Source organism: Talpa europaea (assembly GCF_964194135.1).
Source record: "Talpa europaea genome assembly, chromosome: 1".
Lineage (NCBI taxonomy): Eukaryota > Metazoa > Chordata > Mammalia > Eulipotyphla > Talpidae > Talpa > Talpa europaea.
This window is the reverse complement of record NC_140073.1, coordinates 130,840,131-130,858,465: the sequence shown is the minus strand read 5'-3', so window position 1 is coordinate 130,858,465 and position 18,335 is coordinate 130,840,131. Positions and strand designations below refer to the sequence as shown.

At 41.1% G+C, this 18,335-nt stretch overlaps 1 protein-coding gene across 1 annotated transcript; it reads left to right on the top strand.

The window, feature by feature from the left end:
* Positions 1-1,656: 1,656 nt before the first annotated feature.
* On the top strand, positions 1,657-14,879 carry PPIL3 (peptidylprolyl isomerase like 3; the record flags this gene model as incomplete). The annotated part of the gene is made up of 7 exons (XM_084259444.1): positions 1,657-1,844; positions 1,934-2,069; positions 4,578-4,652; positions 6,255-6,348; positions 6,688-6,755; positions 10,611-10,729; positions 14,753-14,879. 7 exons carry the CDS (start codon positions 1,657-1,659, stop codon positions 14,877-14,879), a joined length of 807 nt encoding a protein of 268 aa, XP_084115570.1.
* Between the last annotated feature and the right edge of the window lie 3,456 nt (positions 14,880-18,335).

Genomic DNA, 18,335 nt, shown 5'->3' with positions numbered 1-18,335 from the left:
AGGTGAGGTAACAGCTAATCAATTCCCAATCATTTAAGAAAATTCTAATATAACCAACCACTTCTAGGAATAGTCTCTGCCTTCACACTACAAAAGTTTTTTAACAACATTTCCCTGATTTTCATTCCATGTTTTAGTTTGAACACTGCTAGTTAGCAAACTTTCTTTTTGGTGGATGCACAATGAACTTCTACTACTCCAGTAATTCACTGATTTTACTTTTGTTATTTCAAACCCTTTGACAGGTGGCTCGCTCTACATGGGCAGGGTCAGGAGGGAAAAGGTCACTCAATCAGCACCTGCTCAACAAAGGTTCAAGACGTTGGAGAGGTTAAGATGTAGCCCACTTTGCCCAGTCTGCCAGTCTTCTAGACTACTTCTACATCCAAGAAAATAGACAGGCTGGCCCAAAAAACCAGCAAGGTAGGAGGAAAATGGAAGGCAGGAATAATGGTTAGCTCTAAAATATGAAAATTACAAAATCAGAAAATGTTAACTTGAATAATGCCAGATGTACTGTTGTAGAGCAACCCCGATACAGTACCATTGTGAAATCCATTCTTAAATTTACTATGAGCAACTTTGTTTTTGAAAAAAAGCATTTCATAGTATGCACAATTAACAAGAAACGAGAAAGAGCCGATTTTATACGTCACGAAACATAACTCAATGATTCTAAAAGCAATTGTTTTCAACATTTCTACAGCAAAAATACTTAATATGAGATGTAGGTGCTATTGGATACATGAAGTGATATGGACCCTCCAAAAGTTCCCAAGCCTAGAATTTTGGAAGATCTTCTAATGGCCTCCACCACTTCTACCCTCCACATTCCACATCCTAACTAATCTACTCTCCAGACTCGTAAATCTGGCAAGCACGAACATGAACATGAGGCCCCAGTGGGCGATCACAGCAATTTTGAGTTATTTACTTTTACACCTTAAAGAGTCCTTGGAAATTATATGAAATTGTTAGGGGGAAAAGGATGTCCAAAAGCTAATTCCATACAGGCTTTGTGGACTCCATCCCCCCCTCCAGACCAAAGCCAAAAGACACTGGGAACTCCAAATCCCATTACCACCAAAGGGAAGGTGGCTGGGACCCGAGGGTGGGGTTAAGCAGCCAGGTTTGGTATAAAGCCAGACACATGGGCTTTGGAAGGGATTCCCCCATTTTGGCTCCCTGCCAGCTCGCAGCGTCTGGCCAGCTCTGAGAGTGACTTTGGGTCTCCAGGTTGGCGGATCGGGTAGGATGCATTAAAGACTTTATTTCCCTATTTTCTCCCTGAGTTGTACATTTCCTTAATTCCCTTTCCCTTGTAAATAAACCTTTTATTAACCTTTTGTGTGTGCCTGTAGTGGAGTATTAATAAGTCCCTTTTAAGCGCGCGGGTGAGGACCCACAGCCAGGCAACATGTTTTATATCGGGGTTGCCCTATAACAGAAGGACACCTTCCATTTCACAGATAAGCAAACTGCGAAGCTGCTTAACTTGAAGCCACAAAGAACAATGGGGGGTGGTAGGGAAGTGTAACACAGAGGGAAAGTGCACGAGTGAAAAAACAGAATGACTCCAGGAGCCACAGCTAAGGAAGGAACTGACTTAACCTCGCAGTTTCCTTCTCTGAACAGCACCCGGCACAGAATGTTGTCATGAGATTTCAGCGTACAGCTGGGTGCAATGCCGGGCCCAGACAGCACCGTGTCTCAGCGCTAAATGACACTAGTAGTGTGCACCTTGCAGCAAACCTCACCCTCTTCGGTTACCTCATCTATCCCTCATTTCAGTCCCACTTCAAGGCCTTTTGCAACAACGGAAGTCCAGGCGACATGGTCAGCCCGTAAGCCACCACCCCGCCCACCTAGTGCCACAAGCTCTCGCGTGGCCAGTTTTCTGCCCCTCTCGCCGCTCCCGCCGTCTGTCGTCCAGCACCCACAAAATACCACAGTTAGCACGGACCAGGGCCCGCAACAGCGACCTCAGCTACCCGCTCGGGAATTTAAATCGCAAATCTCACCAGTTCCGTGAACGATCCTTGTACGTAACTTCCGGTCCTGCGCGGAAGGTCTCGGCGTAGATGAATAGGACCGGGGCGGAAGGCAAGCGACCGGAAGTCGCTCGCGCGGAGTTGTGCCGGCGCTCGGTGTGACGTCGGCGCCCGGCGTGTCTAGAGTTGTTTAGGATCGATCTTGATTGCACTTCTTGCCCCAGTGGTTCTGTTGAAAGAGGTCCCCTACGCTGTCAGAGGTGCTCCGTGTGGGGACAGATTACACTGTCTCCCTAGTTCTAGAGCTTTTGGTTTGAGATAGGAGGGGGAAGGAGGAGAGAGCAGATGAGAGGAGTTTTTCAATGGGACCCGCGCACGACTTCCGGTGACCCGGACTCTAACTTTGAGTCAGGGTCCTGGCGGTTTTAACAGCAGCCGTGCTAGCTGAAGGGGTTGAGTAAGTATGGGGTAAGGTCACTCGTTCTTTTATTTATCCAAACCCCTTCTGAGCTCTTGGGCTACTTCAAGTCAATCTTCTGGGCAGTCACCATTCTGGCCGGAAAGGGTGTTGAAATGACAGACTTAATAAATTAGGAAAGTATATAGTGTGTCAGTGATAAGTTCTATGGAAAAGGAAAGCGGGCAAGAAGTGGGATTTAGATGGTTCTAAATAGTTAGGTCAGTGAGAGCTGACTTTTGAGCAGCCTTAAGGATGAGGCGATTAGAGCACACGTGTTTCAGTGTAAGCATTCTATGCAGAGAAAACCCAGACCCCCACGTCTATACTCCTCAGACGGAAATATACCCCGCTTTGTTGGAGGACTTGAAGGAAGATTTTTGAAAAGGGAACCGTAGTTCGAGTGCGGTAGGCTCTCCTCACTTCTATAACCAAATTATTATTGCTTGGGGTGCTATTCAAAATCTTTTTCCTTTAAATATGCAGTAAAGATGTAATGTGTAAATTAAGAGAGGAAAATCAACTTAATTCTTTTTTTCTTTTGGTAATAGAGACTCGTTTTCGAACGTTATAAGACTGTGAGAAATTAAGTAATTATTTCCTGAAACATTCAAGAAGAAAAATGGTAAGTTATATAAAATTCTTGTGAATGTTTTTCATTATAATTTTTAGAAAGTCTGTCAAGGGAAACAGCTGCATGGATGTTTCAATGGCAAGACAGAGAAATGATAAGTTGTAAAACTTCACCGTGTAAAATGATTGTAAACGAAACCAAAAATAAGAAAAATTATTTTTAACTTCTTTAATTTTTTTAACTTAAAATACACGGAATCTGCCTCATGGAAAAAGTTGTTTGCAAGGAAGGGGGAGTTGGAGTAGAAGAGTGTAGCCAGGTGTGAGAATTTTTTTTTTTTTTTATTATTGCAGTAATGTTGGTTCACAACATTGTGTGTGATTCATTGCATAGAATCACACCTCAGATGCACATCACCACGTGTGATAGTTTTTTTTTTTTTTATAGAGGCATGTCTTTATATTATTTATTTATTTGTTTGTTTGTTTATACATGCATTGGGTACAGTCAGAAGCGCGGGAGGGCGAGAGAATTCACCAGAGCCAGAGCGGGGAGCAGAGCAGGCAGAAGGACCGAAGTACACTGCTGAGGGGAGCAGCGGGCGGCAGGAGAGGTCTGCGCGCCATGTGGGACCCTCCTCTGGTGGCCGGGGAGCAGCCGGGGATCGAACTGGCACCGCAGAGGCCGCGGGCAGCTTCGCAACCCAGCGCTCAACTGCTGCGCCACCGGGGAGGCCCCACGTGTGATAGTTTTAATTGGATCCTTTTGATCTGGATCTAATGCAGGCATCTAGAACTTGAAGTAAAGCAAGAACAATGAAAATAGTGCCCTGCCCACTTACACAAACATACTCCTGCCCTCTTTCTTCTGCCTGGCTATACTCTTGACTACAAGCTACTCTTGTAAGAAGAGAAATGAAAAAGAAAGCCTCAGAGTAGGTTTCTCTCCTCTCTGGAATGCATTAAAAGGAACATACAAGCTACCAAAACCAAACAAACAAAATAAAAAGTCATAAGGAGTACCAAGACTACCTTTGCACATTTATAATAGTATTGGGAAAAGGGATAATTTTTATATTTGTTCTCTTTAGCTGAGAAATTGTTTTTTAACCCTGTCTTCCAGAATTAAGTTACATAAGGAAAATGGTGTTTTAAAAAGTCTTTTTTTTGCTATTTTTAAATAAGTATTAATGATGTTTGTGATTTGCCATTAAAATCAACAATATTAACATAGTTTTTAGTTTTGTTGATGAAAATGTTAAACTTAAAATAATTATTTCTATCACAATACTTGCTCCACAACTTTCAGCATTGATATCATTTTACCTTAACATTTGTATTTATCTTCTGGAGTTTTTTTCTACTGAAACAAATTTTGAAGAAGTGCAACTTACCTCTCAGAGCTGCTGTGTGGACAGGTCATTTCTGAAAACATTTATTTATCTATTTCTGTGTTATTCATAGTGTCATCTTGAATATCTAGTCAGGAAAATACTGTAGTACATAAAGTCACCTGAAGAAATCTTATTTGTTCTCACATTCTCTCTCCTTTTTAGTCAGTCACATTGCATACTGATGTAGGAGATATTAAAATAGAAGTCTTCTGTGAGAGGACACCCAGAACATGTGAGGTAAGTGCCATTATGTACCTATAAAAAATAAGTTAATGCAACAGGATAATCATTTTGAAAGTGAATCATCTAACCAAGAGGGAAAAAAATCAATTCATCTATCAAACCATTGTCAGGAAAAACTGGCATCATAATTTCTGGCCTAATTTCTACTTGCCTTTCCTGATGTCAAAGGTGAGTCAAAGAAAGAATAGATAATTTTTCTGTAACCATACAGTGTCTGGTATCTTTTTCTTTTGACTCATTTTCCTCAGGAAATGTAAATAATCATTAGGATATTAGGTAAAAGAACTGTTTCATATATTATTTTACTTGTTTAAATGACAAGAATAGAATGAAGAAGAGTCAGCTATGTATATATGCATTCATTCTTCAACAATGATTTAGGAAAAACTATCTTGCCAGGGCCTGGGAATACAGTGATGAACAAGATACGTTACTTGCCCTCATGGAGCTAATATTCTCTGTAAGGGGACAGGGAAACGGGGATTCATTCTAGGAAAAAAAGTAATTCTAGAGGATGATAAAACCTTGAAGGAGGGCTTTCTTGGTGGTGCAGGGGTTAAAGTCAGCACTATTAAGCTATCGCCAGACACTGTGGCATGAGTTTGATTCCTGGCCAGGGAGCTAACCCACATGGCCCAGCAGACCTTTCCTGTCTTGACTACTGCGCCCCTCAGAAGTGAATTTCAGTAGATCAGCCTGTTCTTCTCCCCACTCTGTCTCTGGTGAATGCTCTTAACCCCCACACCTCAGGCCTACACATCAGTTCTGGTATGCATAAATAAATAAAATCTTTTTTAAAAAAAGCAAACCTTGAAGACAATAAAGTGTTGAGATAGAGAATAATGGTAGGGCCTCCCTGGTGGCACAAGGGGTTAAGCACCGCACTATGAAGCAAAATGCAGCCTCTGCAGCACGAGTTCAACCCCTGGCCGGCCAGAGAGAAACCTACATGGTGCAGTAGAACTCTCCTGTCTCACTTGCTGCTCTCCTCAGCAGTGTATTTCAGTCAGTCTGCCTGTTTTGTTCCCCGCTCTGTCTCTGATGAATCCTCTCACCCTCTGCATCTCTGGCCTGTATCCCAGCTCTTGTATGCGTATATAAATAAATCTTTAAAAAAAAAAGAGAGAGAGAGAGAGAGAATAATGGGAAAGTAATTACTTAAAAGAAGGATGTGAGGACAGGCCTAGCCAAGAAAGGGTTACTTAAACTGAGTATGAAAGGTAATACGAAGTTCTTTCAGTGTAAAAGGATATAAAAAAGAATATTCCAGGTGTAGAAATAGCAAATACGAAGGCCTCAAGGTGGGAAAACCTGCCTCTTTGGATGAATATTCAGAAGGTTGATGAGGTTAGCTTAATAAGCAACCATATGAAATGTAGGGGTAGGCCAGGTCATCAAAACTTCTTAGACACTGCTGAGGATTTTGTTCTTTGTCTCAGAAACGAGAGAAGCGTTATAGGCAGGGAAATTACATTTTCCAAAGTAATGTTTAAAAGTCAGTTTAAATATGCTCTTATAGAGCTTTCAGTAAATACATTTTTTTTTTCTTAATGTGTTTTACTACCTCATTTCTCTATCATTATTTTTACTCTCCAGAATTTTTTGGCTCTTTGTGCCAGTAATTACTACAATGGCTGTATATTTCATAGAAATATCAAGGGTTTTATGGTTCAAACTGGAGATCCAACAGGTAAGTTACTCCATTAACATCTTGTGAGTTAAGTATATAGAGAAAAAGTGGGAAAGATAAAAAAGAGAAAAATAAAACCTCTGGCATTCTTACAACTAGGCTGGCTTACCACAGCAAAAAAAATTTAAGCTCCTAACCTTAAAATTGAAAAACATTGAATAGGAAGATTTGTTTTTTGTGCAGAGATTTTATTTTCCTGGTCTCTGAAGTTAAATTTTGGGAAGTTAGGAGCTATCACATTTTATTTGTATTTAAAGAGTTGTATTATAAACTAGTCTTTAAGTTTCAAAATAGTACCTTTTTCAACTTAGATCTTTGTTTTGATGTCTTGTGATACAGGTACGGGAAGAGGTGGTAACAGTATTTGGGGCAAGAAGTTTGAGGATGAATACAGTGAATATCTTAAGGTATATACCCAGCTTCAGAATCTGTTTTTTTCCATGCCTTGTTTATACTTGGAAATTTTGACACTAAGTTATAGAAATACAAGTTAACATCATTACTAAATAAGTATACTTTTCTGTAGTTTTTGCATACTTGATGAATGATATCCAGGAAAAAAAAATTTGTGGTCGTTCTGACTTAAAATATTTACTGGGATTTCACCATCACATGGATCTTGATATCTGAAGTCTTTACTCAGTAATATGCCAAAGGGTCTTAAAGTCAGGCTAAAAAATTCATATCAAATGACTTGAATCATAGGCCTTTTTGAGAGTAGATTGTTTGCAATATTGCCCATTATCAATTTCCAACTTTTATCATCTTCTGTTTTTTTAAAAGATTGATTTTTCCATATGCATATAAGAATTGGGGTATAAACAATGATGTATAAATAAATAAATGAGGGGGAAAAAAGAATTGGGGTATAGGCCAGAGGTGGGGGGGAATGAGAGGATTCACCGGAGACACAGAAGAGGCAGATTGACTGAAATACACTGCTGAGGGGAGCAGCAGACAAGACAGGAGAGGTCTAATGTGCCATGTGGGTCAGCTCTCTGGCCAGGGATTGAACTCATGCTGCAGTGGCTGCCAATAGCTTCATAGTGCTGAGACTTAACCCCTGTACCACCAGGAAGGCCTGGAATATTTCTGTATTAATGCCTACTATAAATCTCAACTAGATTTAAGAGAAATGCATATACATCTTTAGCGTGGTAAAATTAGGAATTTTTATTTCCTTTGCCATATAGTTACTGTATTTTTCAAACTTTCTAAAGAATTTTCTTTCTAAAATTAAAAAAAAAAAAAATAAAGCTCTACCTATTTTTTTTAAAAAATCAGTTCTACTTTCCAGAGATGATACCATTTAACATTTTATCATGTCGTCTTTTAAACTTTGTATCTGCAAAGAATGATAACTTTGTAATTAGAAAAAGATAAATTCTCAATCAAAATTCATAATTTTATATATTATGTTTTAGTTACATTAAAATAAACTCTGCAGGGGGCCTCCCTGGTGGCCTAGGGGTTGAGTCTCATGGCTGTCACTGCTGCTGCCTGAGTTCGATACCTGGCCAAGGAGCTGACCCACATGACCTAGCAGATCTCTCCTGTCTCACCCACTGCTCCCCTCAGCAGTGTGTTTCAGATATACCTGTTTTGTTCCCTACTCTGTCTCTGGTGAATCCTCTCATCCCCCACACTTCTGGCCTGCACCCTAGTTCTTTAATGCATAAATAAATAAAAATAAATCTATTAAAAATAATAAAATATATTCTGCAGAAATTCTAAGGGGAGAAAAATTGAGTGTTTATCTCTGAATGGTAGGATAGGAGTAATTTATTTTTGCTTTTCTATCATAAAGAAATGTTACTTTTGTTATAGGGGTTGGGTTTGGAGAATAAATTATTTTTTCTTAAAAAACATTCTTTTCATGCATTAGAAAGAACTTTTTATTTTTAGGCTTTAGTTAATGACTGTTTCCATAATACTTGCCTGTCATACTCTATCAGTGGGTTTCAGTCTTGATTGTTACAGACTCATCTGTGAAGTTCTAAAAATATGAGAGAATAGGACCTTATCTCCATTGAATAAAAGAAAAATAGTCAATAGGACTTTTTAGGACCTTGATTTTATTTTAAGGGTCCCTGGTGATTTCTGCATAGACGAGTTTTAGAATTATTGTATTTAAGGATATGTGTTGAGGGCCTCCCCGGTGGCGCAGCGGTTGAGCGCTGGGTTGCGAAGCTGCCCGCAACCTTTGCGGCGCCGGTTCGATCCCCAGCTGCTCCCCGGTCACTGGAGGAGGGTCCCGCATGGCGCGCAGACCTCTCCTGCCACCTGCTGCTCCCCTCAGCAGTGTACTTCGGTCCTTCTGCCTGCTCTGCTCCCTGCTCTGGCTCTGGTGAATTCTCTCGCCCTCCCGCGCTTCTGACTGTACCCAGTGCATGTATAAACAAAACAAACAAACAAGCAGACAAATAAATAAATGGAACATGCCTCTATTAAAAAAAAAAAAAGGATATGTGTTGAATGGTCACATACTTTGACCCAACAATTTCAGTCCCAAATGTTTAGAGAAACTCTTGTATGTGTACATCAGGAGACATATGTGACAGTGTTCCTAGACTAATATTGTATAGCAAAAATCTAAATAATCCAAATGTACATTGATCCTGAGAACAATGGAACTAGAATATTATCAAGGAGTAAAAAATATATGTACTAGAACTGCAGCTACCTATACATGTATGAATATTAGAAACATAGTATGTGTAGAAAGCATTTCCCAAGATTACAATTAGTATGATACCATTTCATAGAACTCAGAAGCAGTCAAAAGGAAATAACATTGGCATATGCCAATATGTTGCATATATGCAATATAAGAATAGTTGTTACATCGTGTAGAAGCTGAGGTAACAGCCGGGCGTGGTGGCGCGCGCCTGTAGTCCCAGCTACTCGGGAGGCAGAGGCAGGAGGATCGCTTGAGTCCAGGAGTTCTGGGCTGCAGTGCGCTATGCCGATCGGGTGTCCGCACTAAGTTCGGCATCAATATGGTGACCTCCCGGGAGCGGGGGACCACCAGGTTGTCTAAGGAGGGGTGAACCAGCCCAGGTCGGAAACAGAGCAGGTCAAAACTCCCGTGCTGATCAGTAGTGGGATCGCGCCTGTGAATAGCCACTGCACTCCAGCCTGGGCAACATAGCGAGACCCTGACTCGAAGAAAAAAAAAAATATATATATATATATAAATAAATAAATAAAAAATAAAAAAAAAAGAAGCTGAGGTAATAGATGGGAGGAGTACATAGACATAGGCAACAATTCTTATTCTTAAAGCATAGAAGTAGGTTAATAGGTTCTCATTAAGTTACAAGTGGTACATATATTCTTATGTATCAAATACTACTTTTGCTTGGTAATCACCTTTAAGGAGACAGAGCATTACTATCTTGATGGCATCTCCATTTCACTTATGTTTTCTAATGACTAGCTAAAGATAGAGTAATCATTGGGAGTTATTTGTAGTTTTTTTTTTGGGGGGGTGCACCTCCTTTTAACACAGTTCTTTCATGCCTTCAGTCTTATCAGTAAATCCTTTTACTGTGTACAGTTCCTTGTATCACAAATAGTATGAATATTTGAGTTAGATGAGACCTTCCTTAGATCATTCAGTCCTGGAGTTATGAACTGCAATCCTCCATGGGTGGAGTCATACATACAAATGCATTCTCTATGGCCATTGGTTAAAAAAATAATTTTTAATGCCACTAGGCAAGTGATACACTATTTCTTTTGCCAGACTCCACCCCTCCTAATGTTTACACTCTGCCCACTGATCAGTTTTTATCTGCTGACACTTGTGAGCATTTGAAGTACAAATAAACCCGTGAGCTAGTCCAACCTCCCTTGTTTTACAGATAAAGAACCTAGCCAGAGTCCAGTGTGAAGAAATTATGGGGATTTTGGTTATGTTGTCTGCCTGATCGTTTCATGCCAGCACACTGTTCCTTAATATAAATGTAAGGACTATTTCTGTTATACATTGGTATTGCTAAACGTTTTTGTGGCTGTACCTCTCCAAAGTGAAAATGAAATTAATTGGGGAATATGATTTGATATATAAGCAATATACATACAATTTTTTTTTTAAATATAGAGATTAGAGAAACTGGACATCTGGATTAGCCCCAGTAGACACACAGATTAAATGTTTTCTTGGTCTCCTAAATATTGAGAAGTTAAACACTTTGTTGTCTTGTTTCAGTCCTATATTTGGGATATTGATTAAAAAATCAGTAATTTTGTCTTTTCAGCACAGTGTTAGAGGCGTTGTGTCTATGGCTAATAATGGCCCAAACACCAATGGATCTCAGTTCTTTATCACGTATGGCAAGCAGCCACATTTGGACATGAAATATACAGTATTTGGAAAGTGAGTATTCTGTATATGGTTTTCTTCTTTGGAATTTCAGTGCAAGGGATGTACATGAGTAAATATAGTAGCATAACCAATGGTGAAAGAATAGTATGAGACCTAAATATCCCTGGAATTTAAGTCCACCAGTGAGCTAGCCCTGTGACCTCAGGGAAGGTATATAACCTCTCAGCCTCAGTTTCCTTACTTTGTAAGAGGGGCCAGTACTTATAAACATTAGCCATAATTATTCTGTTTCTCATTAAGAATAGCATTTTAGGGCCTCACTATGGCCTAGGGGTTAAGTTTCAGCACTACCACTGAGAAGGCCCACCACAGTGGCTTGACTTCAGTCCCAGGGAGCTAACCCACATGGTGCAGCAGTCCTCTCCTGTTTTGCTCACTGCTCCCCTTAGTGTATTTCAGTAGATCTGCCTGTTCTGCTCCCCACTCTGTCTCCGGTGAATCCGAATCCACTTACACACACATACCGCCCCCCACCTCTGGCCTGTGCTCCAGTTCTTCACAAAAATAAATAAATAAAATCTTTTTTAAAAAAAATACAAACACAACAAAACAAAAACAGACAACTTTATTTTTTTTTTTTAAAGATTGATTTATTTATTTATCCAAGCACTGGATACAGTCAGAAGCGAGGGAGGGTGAGAGAATTCACCAGAGCCAGAGCAGGGAGCAGAGCGGGCAGAGGGACTGAAGTACACTACTGAGGGGAGCAGCGGGCGGCAGGAGAGGTCTGCGCGCCATGTGGGACCCTCCTCCGGTGGCCGGGGAGTAGCCGGGGATCGAACCGGCGCTGCAGAGGCCGCGGGCAGCTTCGCAACCCAGCGCTCAACCGCTGCGCCACTGGGGAGGCCCCTCTGTCTTTCTTCTTAACAATTTTTATCTTCCACCCTCAAGCTTACTTCATGATTGTAATATGGGCAGCACTATTCTAATCAGAATATATTCCAAGTAGAAAGAGGAAGGAAGGACAAAAAGTGCTTGCCAGCTAAGGCTGCCCCTTTCTAAAGTGCTTCCTGGAAGACCAAAATTTAACAATATTATCTCCCCTTACTTGTCAGGGAAGGATAGGAAATAATTTTTTTTTTTTAAAGATGTATTTATTTATACAAACACTGGGTACAGTCAGAAGCGCAGGAGGGTGAGAGAATTCATGAGAGCCAGAGCGGGGAGCAGAGCAGGCAGAAGGAGCAAAGTACACTGCTGAGGGGAGCAGCGGGCGGCAGGAGAGGTCTGCGCGCCATGTAGGACCCTCCTCCAGTGGCCGGGGAGCAGCCGGGGATCGAACTGGCACTGCAGAGACTGCGGGCAGCTTCACAGCCCAGCGCTCAACTGCTGCGCCACCAGGGAGGCCCGGAAATAATTTTCAATTGGACACATTGATAGTCAATGAAATCGGGTTTCTGTGAATAAGAAAAGGGAAGACTGGATCCCAGAGAAGTATTTAGCAGTCTTGGTCAGAATATCCATTCTAAGCATTATGCCCAGGAAATGTTTTTATAAATCAGGAAGCCTAGTGTCTGTTCATTCAACAAATATTTACTAAGTTCAGTAAACCAAGGCATAGTTCTAAACTGTATTATCAGTTTGGAAGCCAAGTTAAGTTAATTAAAAATAGAATGTTCTGGGCATCCATGGTGGACTAGGGGCTAAGTCTCAGCGCTGTCACCCTTATAGTAGCTTGAGTTCGATCCAGTCCCCAGCCAGAGAGCTAACCCACATGGCACAGCAGACCTTTTCTGTCTCACTTGCTGTTACCCTCAGCAGTGTATTTCATTTTATTTATTTATTTTAAGATTTATTTATTTTATTTATACAAGCACTGGGTACAGTTAGAAGCGCGGGAGGGTGAGAGAATTCACCAGAGCCAGAGCGGGGAACAAAACAGGCAGAAGGACCGAAGTACACTGCTGAGGGGAGCAGTGGGCACGGCAGGAGAGGTCTGTGCGCCATGTGGGACCCTTGCCTGGCGGCCAGGATCGAACTGGTGCTGCAGAGGCTGCGGGCAGCTTCGCAGCCCAACGCTGAACCACTCTGCCACCAGGGGAGGCCCTCAGCAGTGTATTTCAATAAATCTGCCTGTTCTGCTCCCTGCTCTGTCTCTGGTGAATCCTCTTACCCCCAACCCCACACCTCTGGCCTACACCCCAGCTCTTCTATGCAAAAAAAAAAAGAAGATCCTATAACTTTTCTTTATTATATATGTATATGTCTCTATATTATGACTAATTAATGAAATATTATACTCTCTGAGAATCTCTCTCTGTGTGTATGTATATGCATAATCCAAGTTCCTTTCCTTTTACTTTTAACCTACCACTCAGGATTATTGATCAGTAATTACCAGGACTTAGCTTACTAGATTTGTGACAAAACTGTAGTGTCTAAAACAAGGATTCTTGACCTTAGATTTATTAGGTCCACTGACTCCTTGAAAGTGTGCACCCACATTTTTCTAGGAAGGTGGCACGTAGCTTTCTACTAGTTTGCAAAGGGGCCCATACCCCATATACTTAACAAGACATTCCTCAATTCTACATGCCATTTTTTGCCTGAGATCTACCTACATCCTCTGTTTTTCTCCTAACCTAGATGGTTATAATGCTTTAAAAACTTACAATTTAGGGTCTCCCCGGTGGTGCAGCGGTTGAGCACTGGGTTGCAAAGCTGCCCACAGCCTCTGCAGCGCCGGTTCGATCCCCGGCTGCTCCCCAGCCACCGGAGGAGCGTCCCACATGACGCGCAGACCTCCCCTGCAGCCCGCTGCTCCCCTCAGCAGTGTACTTCGGTCCTTCTGCCTGCTCTGCTCCCTGCTCTGGCTCTGGTGAATTCTCTCACCTCCCGTGCTTCTGACTATACCCAGTGCTTGTATAAATAAATAAATAAATCTTAAAAAAAAAAAAAACTTACAATTTAAAGACCTTAGTTGTCCTACATTGAGAGTAAAATCAAAAGATTTTGGTCATAGTACTATTTCAGTGGAAATGTAAAATAAAACATGCATCTATTTAAGTGCATACTATAGGTTTTAGGAATTGATTTGAGTTGTACTAATATGTATTCTTAAAAGCCATTGTTTCTTAACAAATGTTTTCACCTAAGTTTCCAGAACATACTTGAAGGCTAGCTTTCCATATTTTTTTGGGGGGGGGGCGGGGAGGGAAGTTGGAAACATGAAGTAGATTAATTGTGTTCCTTTTTTTCCCTTTTTATTATTACTGCTTTTTATTGTTCAGAAACAAAAATGTAAAAACTGCATATTTAAACAACAAAGTGCAATGTCACCACCTACTTCAGGGTCATTGTTGTACCGATATTAACAGTGTCATCCTTACATATTTTCTCCAGGTTATTTCCCATAGCAAAGAAAACCTTCCACTTGGTTATATTGATTACATTGGTAGCTATTCTATATGAATGGGGCAGAATACAGTGTTCACATATTTTGGTGGGAATATTCCTACCCATTGCTGATTGTTGTCTATAGGCATAAAAAAGATGATGTTGTGGGCCTCCCTGGTGGTACAGGGGTTAAGACACAATCTATGAAGCTGTCTGCAGCCTCTGTAGCATGTGTTCTATTCCCCAGCAGGCCAGGGAGCAACCCACATGGCACAGCAGACCTGTCCTGACTCACCCGCTGCTCCCCTCAGCAGTGTATTTCAGTCATTCTGCCTGATCTGCTCCCTACCCTGTCTCTGATGAGTCTTCTCACCCCACACACACACACACCCCTCTGGCCTGTACCCAGCTCTTGTATGCATAAATAAATCTTAAAAAAAAAAAAAATTATGATGTTGGGAAAATAATTGTTTTTAAAAGGCATAAAAATAAATACTTGTTTCTGAACTTGGCCCATATCTATGTCAGAAAATCAAATCAGTATTTCAGTGTATACTCGAACTAGGAAATAAAGAGAACTCTAATACTTATTCCTTTTCTCTTAAGTCTATAAATTGCTGTAGGTATTTGGATTTTATATTTAAATCAGGAAATTCTCACACATTTTTTCTCTTTCAGGGTAATAGATGGTCTGGAGACGCTGGATGAATTGGAGAAGCTACCAGTAAATGAGAAGACATACCGACCTCTTAATGATGTGCACATTAAGGACATAACTATTCATGCCAACCCATTTGCTCAGTAACTATAATAGACGTAAACAAACAGTTGGCAGAGTTATTGAGGGCCACACCTATTGTGGTTTACCCAGTTTTGATGATGTCAGATTGTATCATCTTGCTTGTTTACTATTAAGATCTATGGGTTGGTGGTACCATGGGGAGCTAGACATATTTTACTCCCATTCTTAGAGCATATACTTTACTACAGCTATTATCCAATGTATTTTTTAAGTTTTAATTTAAAAAAAAAATTTGAATATAAACATTCGTTTTTTTTTTTTTTTTTTTTTTTTTTTATCTTGACTGCAGCTCTTTATTTGGAAAGAGGTTTAGTGTGTTGGGTAATAAGGTTCACAATGCTGAGCCTCAAACCCTGGCATTTTTGTTGTTTTTGTTTGTTTTAAAGATTTATTTATTTATGCATACAAGAACTGGGGTACAGGTTAGAAGTGTGGGGGTGAGAGGATTCATCAGAGGCAGAGTGGGGAACAGAACAGGCAGATCGACCGAAACACACTGCTGAGGGGAGCAGTGGGCAAGTCAGGAGAGTTCTGCACCACATGGGCAGCCCCCTGGCCGGGGACCGAACTCATGCTGCACTGGCTGGGGCCAGCCTCACAGGTTGCGCCTCAACCCCTTGTACCACCAGGGAGGCCCAAACCTGGGCATTTTTGAACATATATTGCTGTGTGTTGATTACATACTCGTATCCACAGCCTAAAAGTATTATTTTCCACTAATTATTTACCTTGTGCAGTTAGAAATAAATGGTGTAGATAGGCTAGCCAATCCATTTGCTGTTTTCTCTGGTCTAAGTTCTGGAGTACAGGAAACAGAATTTCCCAACTGATTTTCTATGGGGAAAAAAAAAGTTTTAAGTGTACCTTTTAAAATATTGCTAGACAGGGGGCCTCCCCGGAGGCGCAGTGGTTGAGCGCTGAGTTGCGAAGCTGCCCACGGCCTCTGTGGCGCCGGTTCGATCCCCGGCTGCTCCCCGGCCACCGGAGGAGGGTCCCACATGGCGTGTGGACCTCCCCTGCTGCCCGCTGCTCCCCTCAGCAGTGTACTTCGGTCCTTCTGCCTGCTCTGCTCCCCGCTCTGGCTCTGGTAAATTCTCTCACCCTCCCGCGCTTCTGACTGTACCCAGTGCATGTATAACAAACAAACAAACAAACAAAAAACAAAAACAAAATAAATAAAAATGAATAAAAAAAAAAACATGTTGGATATAAAATATTGCTAGACAGAGTTCTATGGGTGATCCATTGGGAAACACAATTTGTTTGTTAATAGCACCAGTTGGCGAGTCTGGTTTGTGTTTTAATCACAGCTCTGCCCTCTACTAGTAACTTTAGGCAAGTTAACATCTCCAACCTTTAGTTTTACCACCCGTAAATAATATTCAATAATGTGTGTAAAGCTTCTGGCATGTATGAAGTAAGTAGAAATTACTCTCCTAACATCTGTCTCCAGCATAGGGTTCTCACCTAATCAGGCTATTTCAGGTTCTACTGTTCATTCTATCAAGAACCATGTTCCCCTTCTTGTCTAGAGCATCTTCATTAGATTTTGGGTATTCCTAAAACTTGAGTATTTCCTCGTTTCAATCATTTCTGCAGATGGCTAATTAGATTTTTTTTTCTTAACTACTTTTTTGATAGCTTATAGCTATCTTGTTACTGTCTCTACTTTCCACTGAATGTGGTTCCAGCTATACTGATGCCCTCACATTTTGTTTCACCTTAATGTTAATCATCTAGGTTTCTATAATTAGTATTCGAACCTCTTTCTGGCAGAGTGTATTTTGCCACATTTTATCTTTTTCAAACATGTCATTAAACTTGTCATTGGCAGCAATCCCACTGCCCATCTGTGACTATGCAGGTACCTCTTTTCACCAACTCTCTACCTCTGCAGGGCAGCAGCTTCCTGCCTGCCTGTGCCCTGTCAAGACCATCTGCCTGCAACCATGCAGGCCTCTCTTAGCAAACCTCTCCCTTCTGGGGGCAGTTCTTCCTGCCTGCTTGTGTCTATGGAAGTGTCTTTAACTGTTTTATCCCTTCCCTAATAAACCTGCCCTTTAAATATTAAAAAAGGGCCTCCCTAGTGGTGCAAGGGGTTAAGATGCAACCTATGAAGCTCACTTTAGCCACTGCAGCATGAGTTCAATCCCCTGGCTGGCCAGGGAGCAACCCACATGGCATAGCAGACCTCTCCTGTCTTGCCCGCTGCTCCCCTCAGCAGTGTATTTTGGTCGATCTGCCTGTTCTGATCCCCACTCCTCTGTTTCTGGTGAATCCTCTCACCACCACCCCCAACTCTGGTCTGTACCCCAGTTCTTGTATGTATAAATAAATAAATCTTAAAAAATAAATAGAAAAAGAATTTTTCATCATGCTTAAGATACTTTTATTGACTGTCAAGATATTTTTGCACTAGCTGGCATTCCCTCAATTTTTATTCTAAACGCCACCATTTTTTTTCTTAAATGGTGCTTTTTTTGGTTCTTAGAGCTTAATCTATAATGTCTGCTTAGTTAATAATTATAAGGATTTCATAGATAAGAAAGTATGCTGGCCTCCCACTCTAGGCCTATAGTAGGCACCATGAGGATCACAATTTACAACACTGATTTCTATCCACTCACACTGAGTTGATTGATCACACTATCCCATTAGTAGTTGGGTGATTGATGTTCTGATCAATTTATTTATTGGCAGTAAGTAAGTATAAACTAAAAATTAGAATATTGTTGATCAACCCAAATTTTCTTTATAAAGAAAGTAATATTGGGCCTCCCCTGGTGGCGCAGTGGTTGAGCGCTGGGCTGCGAAGCTGACCACCACAGCCTCTGCAACGTCAGTTCTATCCCTGGCCTCCGGCAAGGGTCCCACAAGGCGCGCAGACCTCTCCTGCCGCCCGCTGCTCCCCTCAGCAGTGTATTTCGTCACTCTGCTATTCTGTTTCTGGCTCTGGTGAATTCTCTCACCCTCCCCACTTCTGACTATAACCTAGTGCGTGTATAAATAAATAAATAAATCTTTAAAAAATTGAAAAAAAAAAAGAAAGTAATATTGTTCCACATCTGACTAGACTAGCAAACTATAGGCCTCAGGCCGGCTAGCTGCTTTTGTAAATAAAGTCTTGGAACTCAGCCATTCCCATTCATATGGGAATACATACATGTATTGTCTCTGGCCTTGTGCTAAAAACTAGTTTCGACTGGTTGTGAAAGATACCAAAAGTTCTGCAAATCTCAACTATTCACTACCTAACTCTAAGAAAATGTTTGCCAACCCTGGGTCTAGGCTATAAGAAGTTGCCAAATCTCATAGTTTCATAGCAAAAGGAGCTAAATGTGCTAAGGGGTGGTATAATCAAACTGCCTGATACCTCTTTACTTCTCTAGAATTGTATCCTCACCTATTCATTGGAATACTTAAGTCTTGTTTTGTACCTCTCTTTTGCTGACCTTTTGG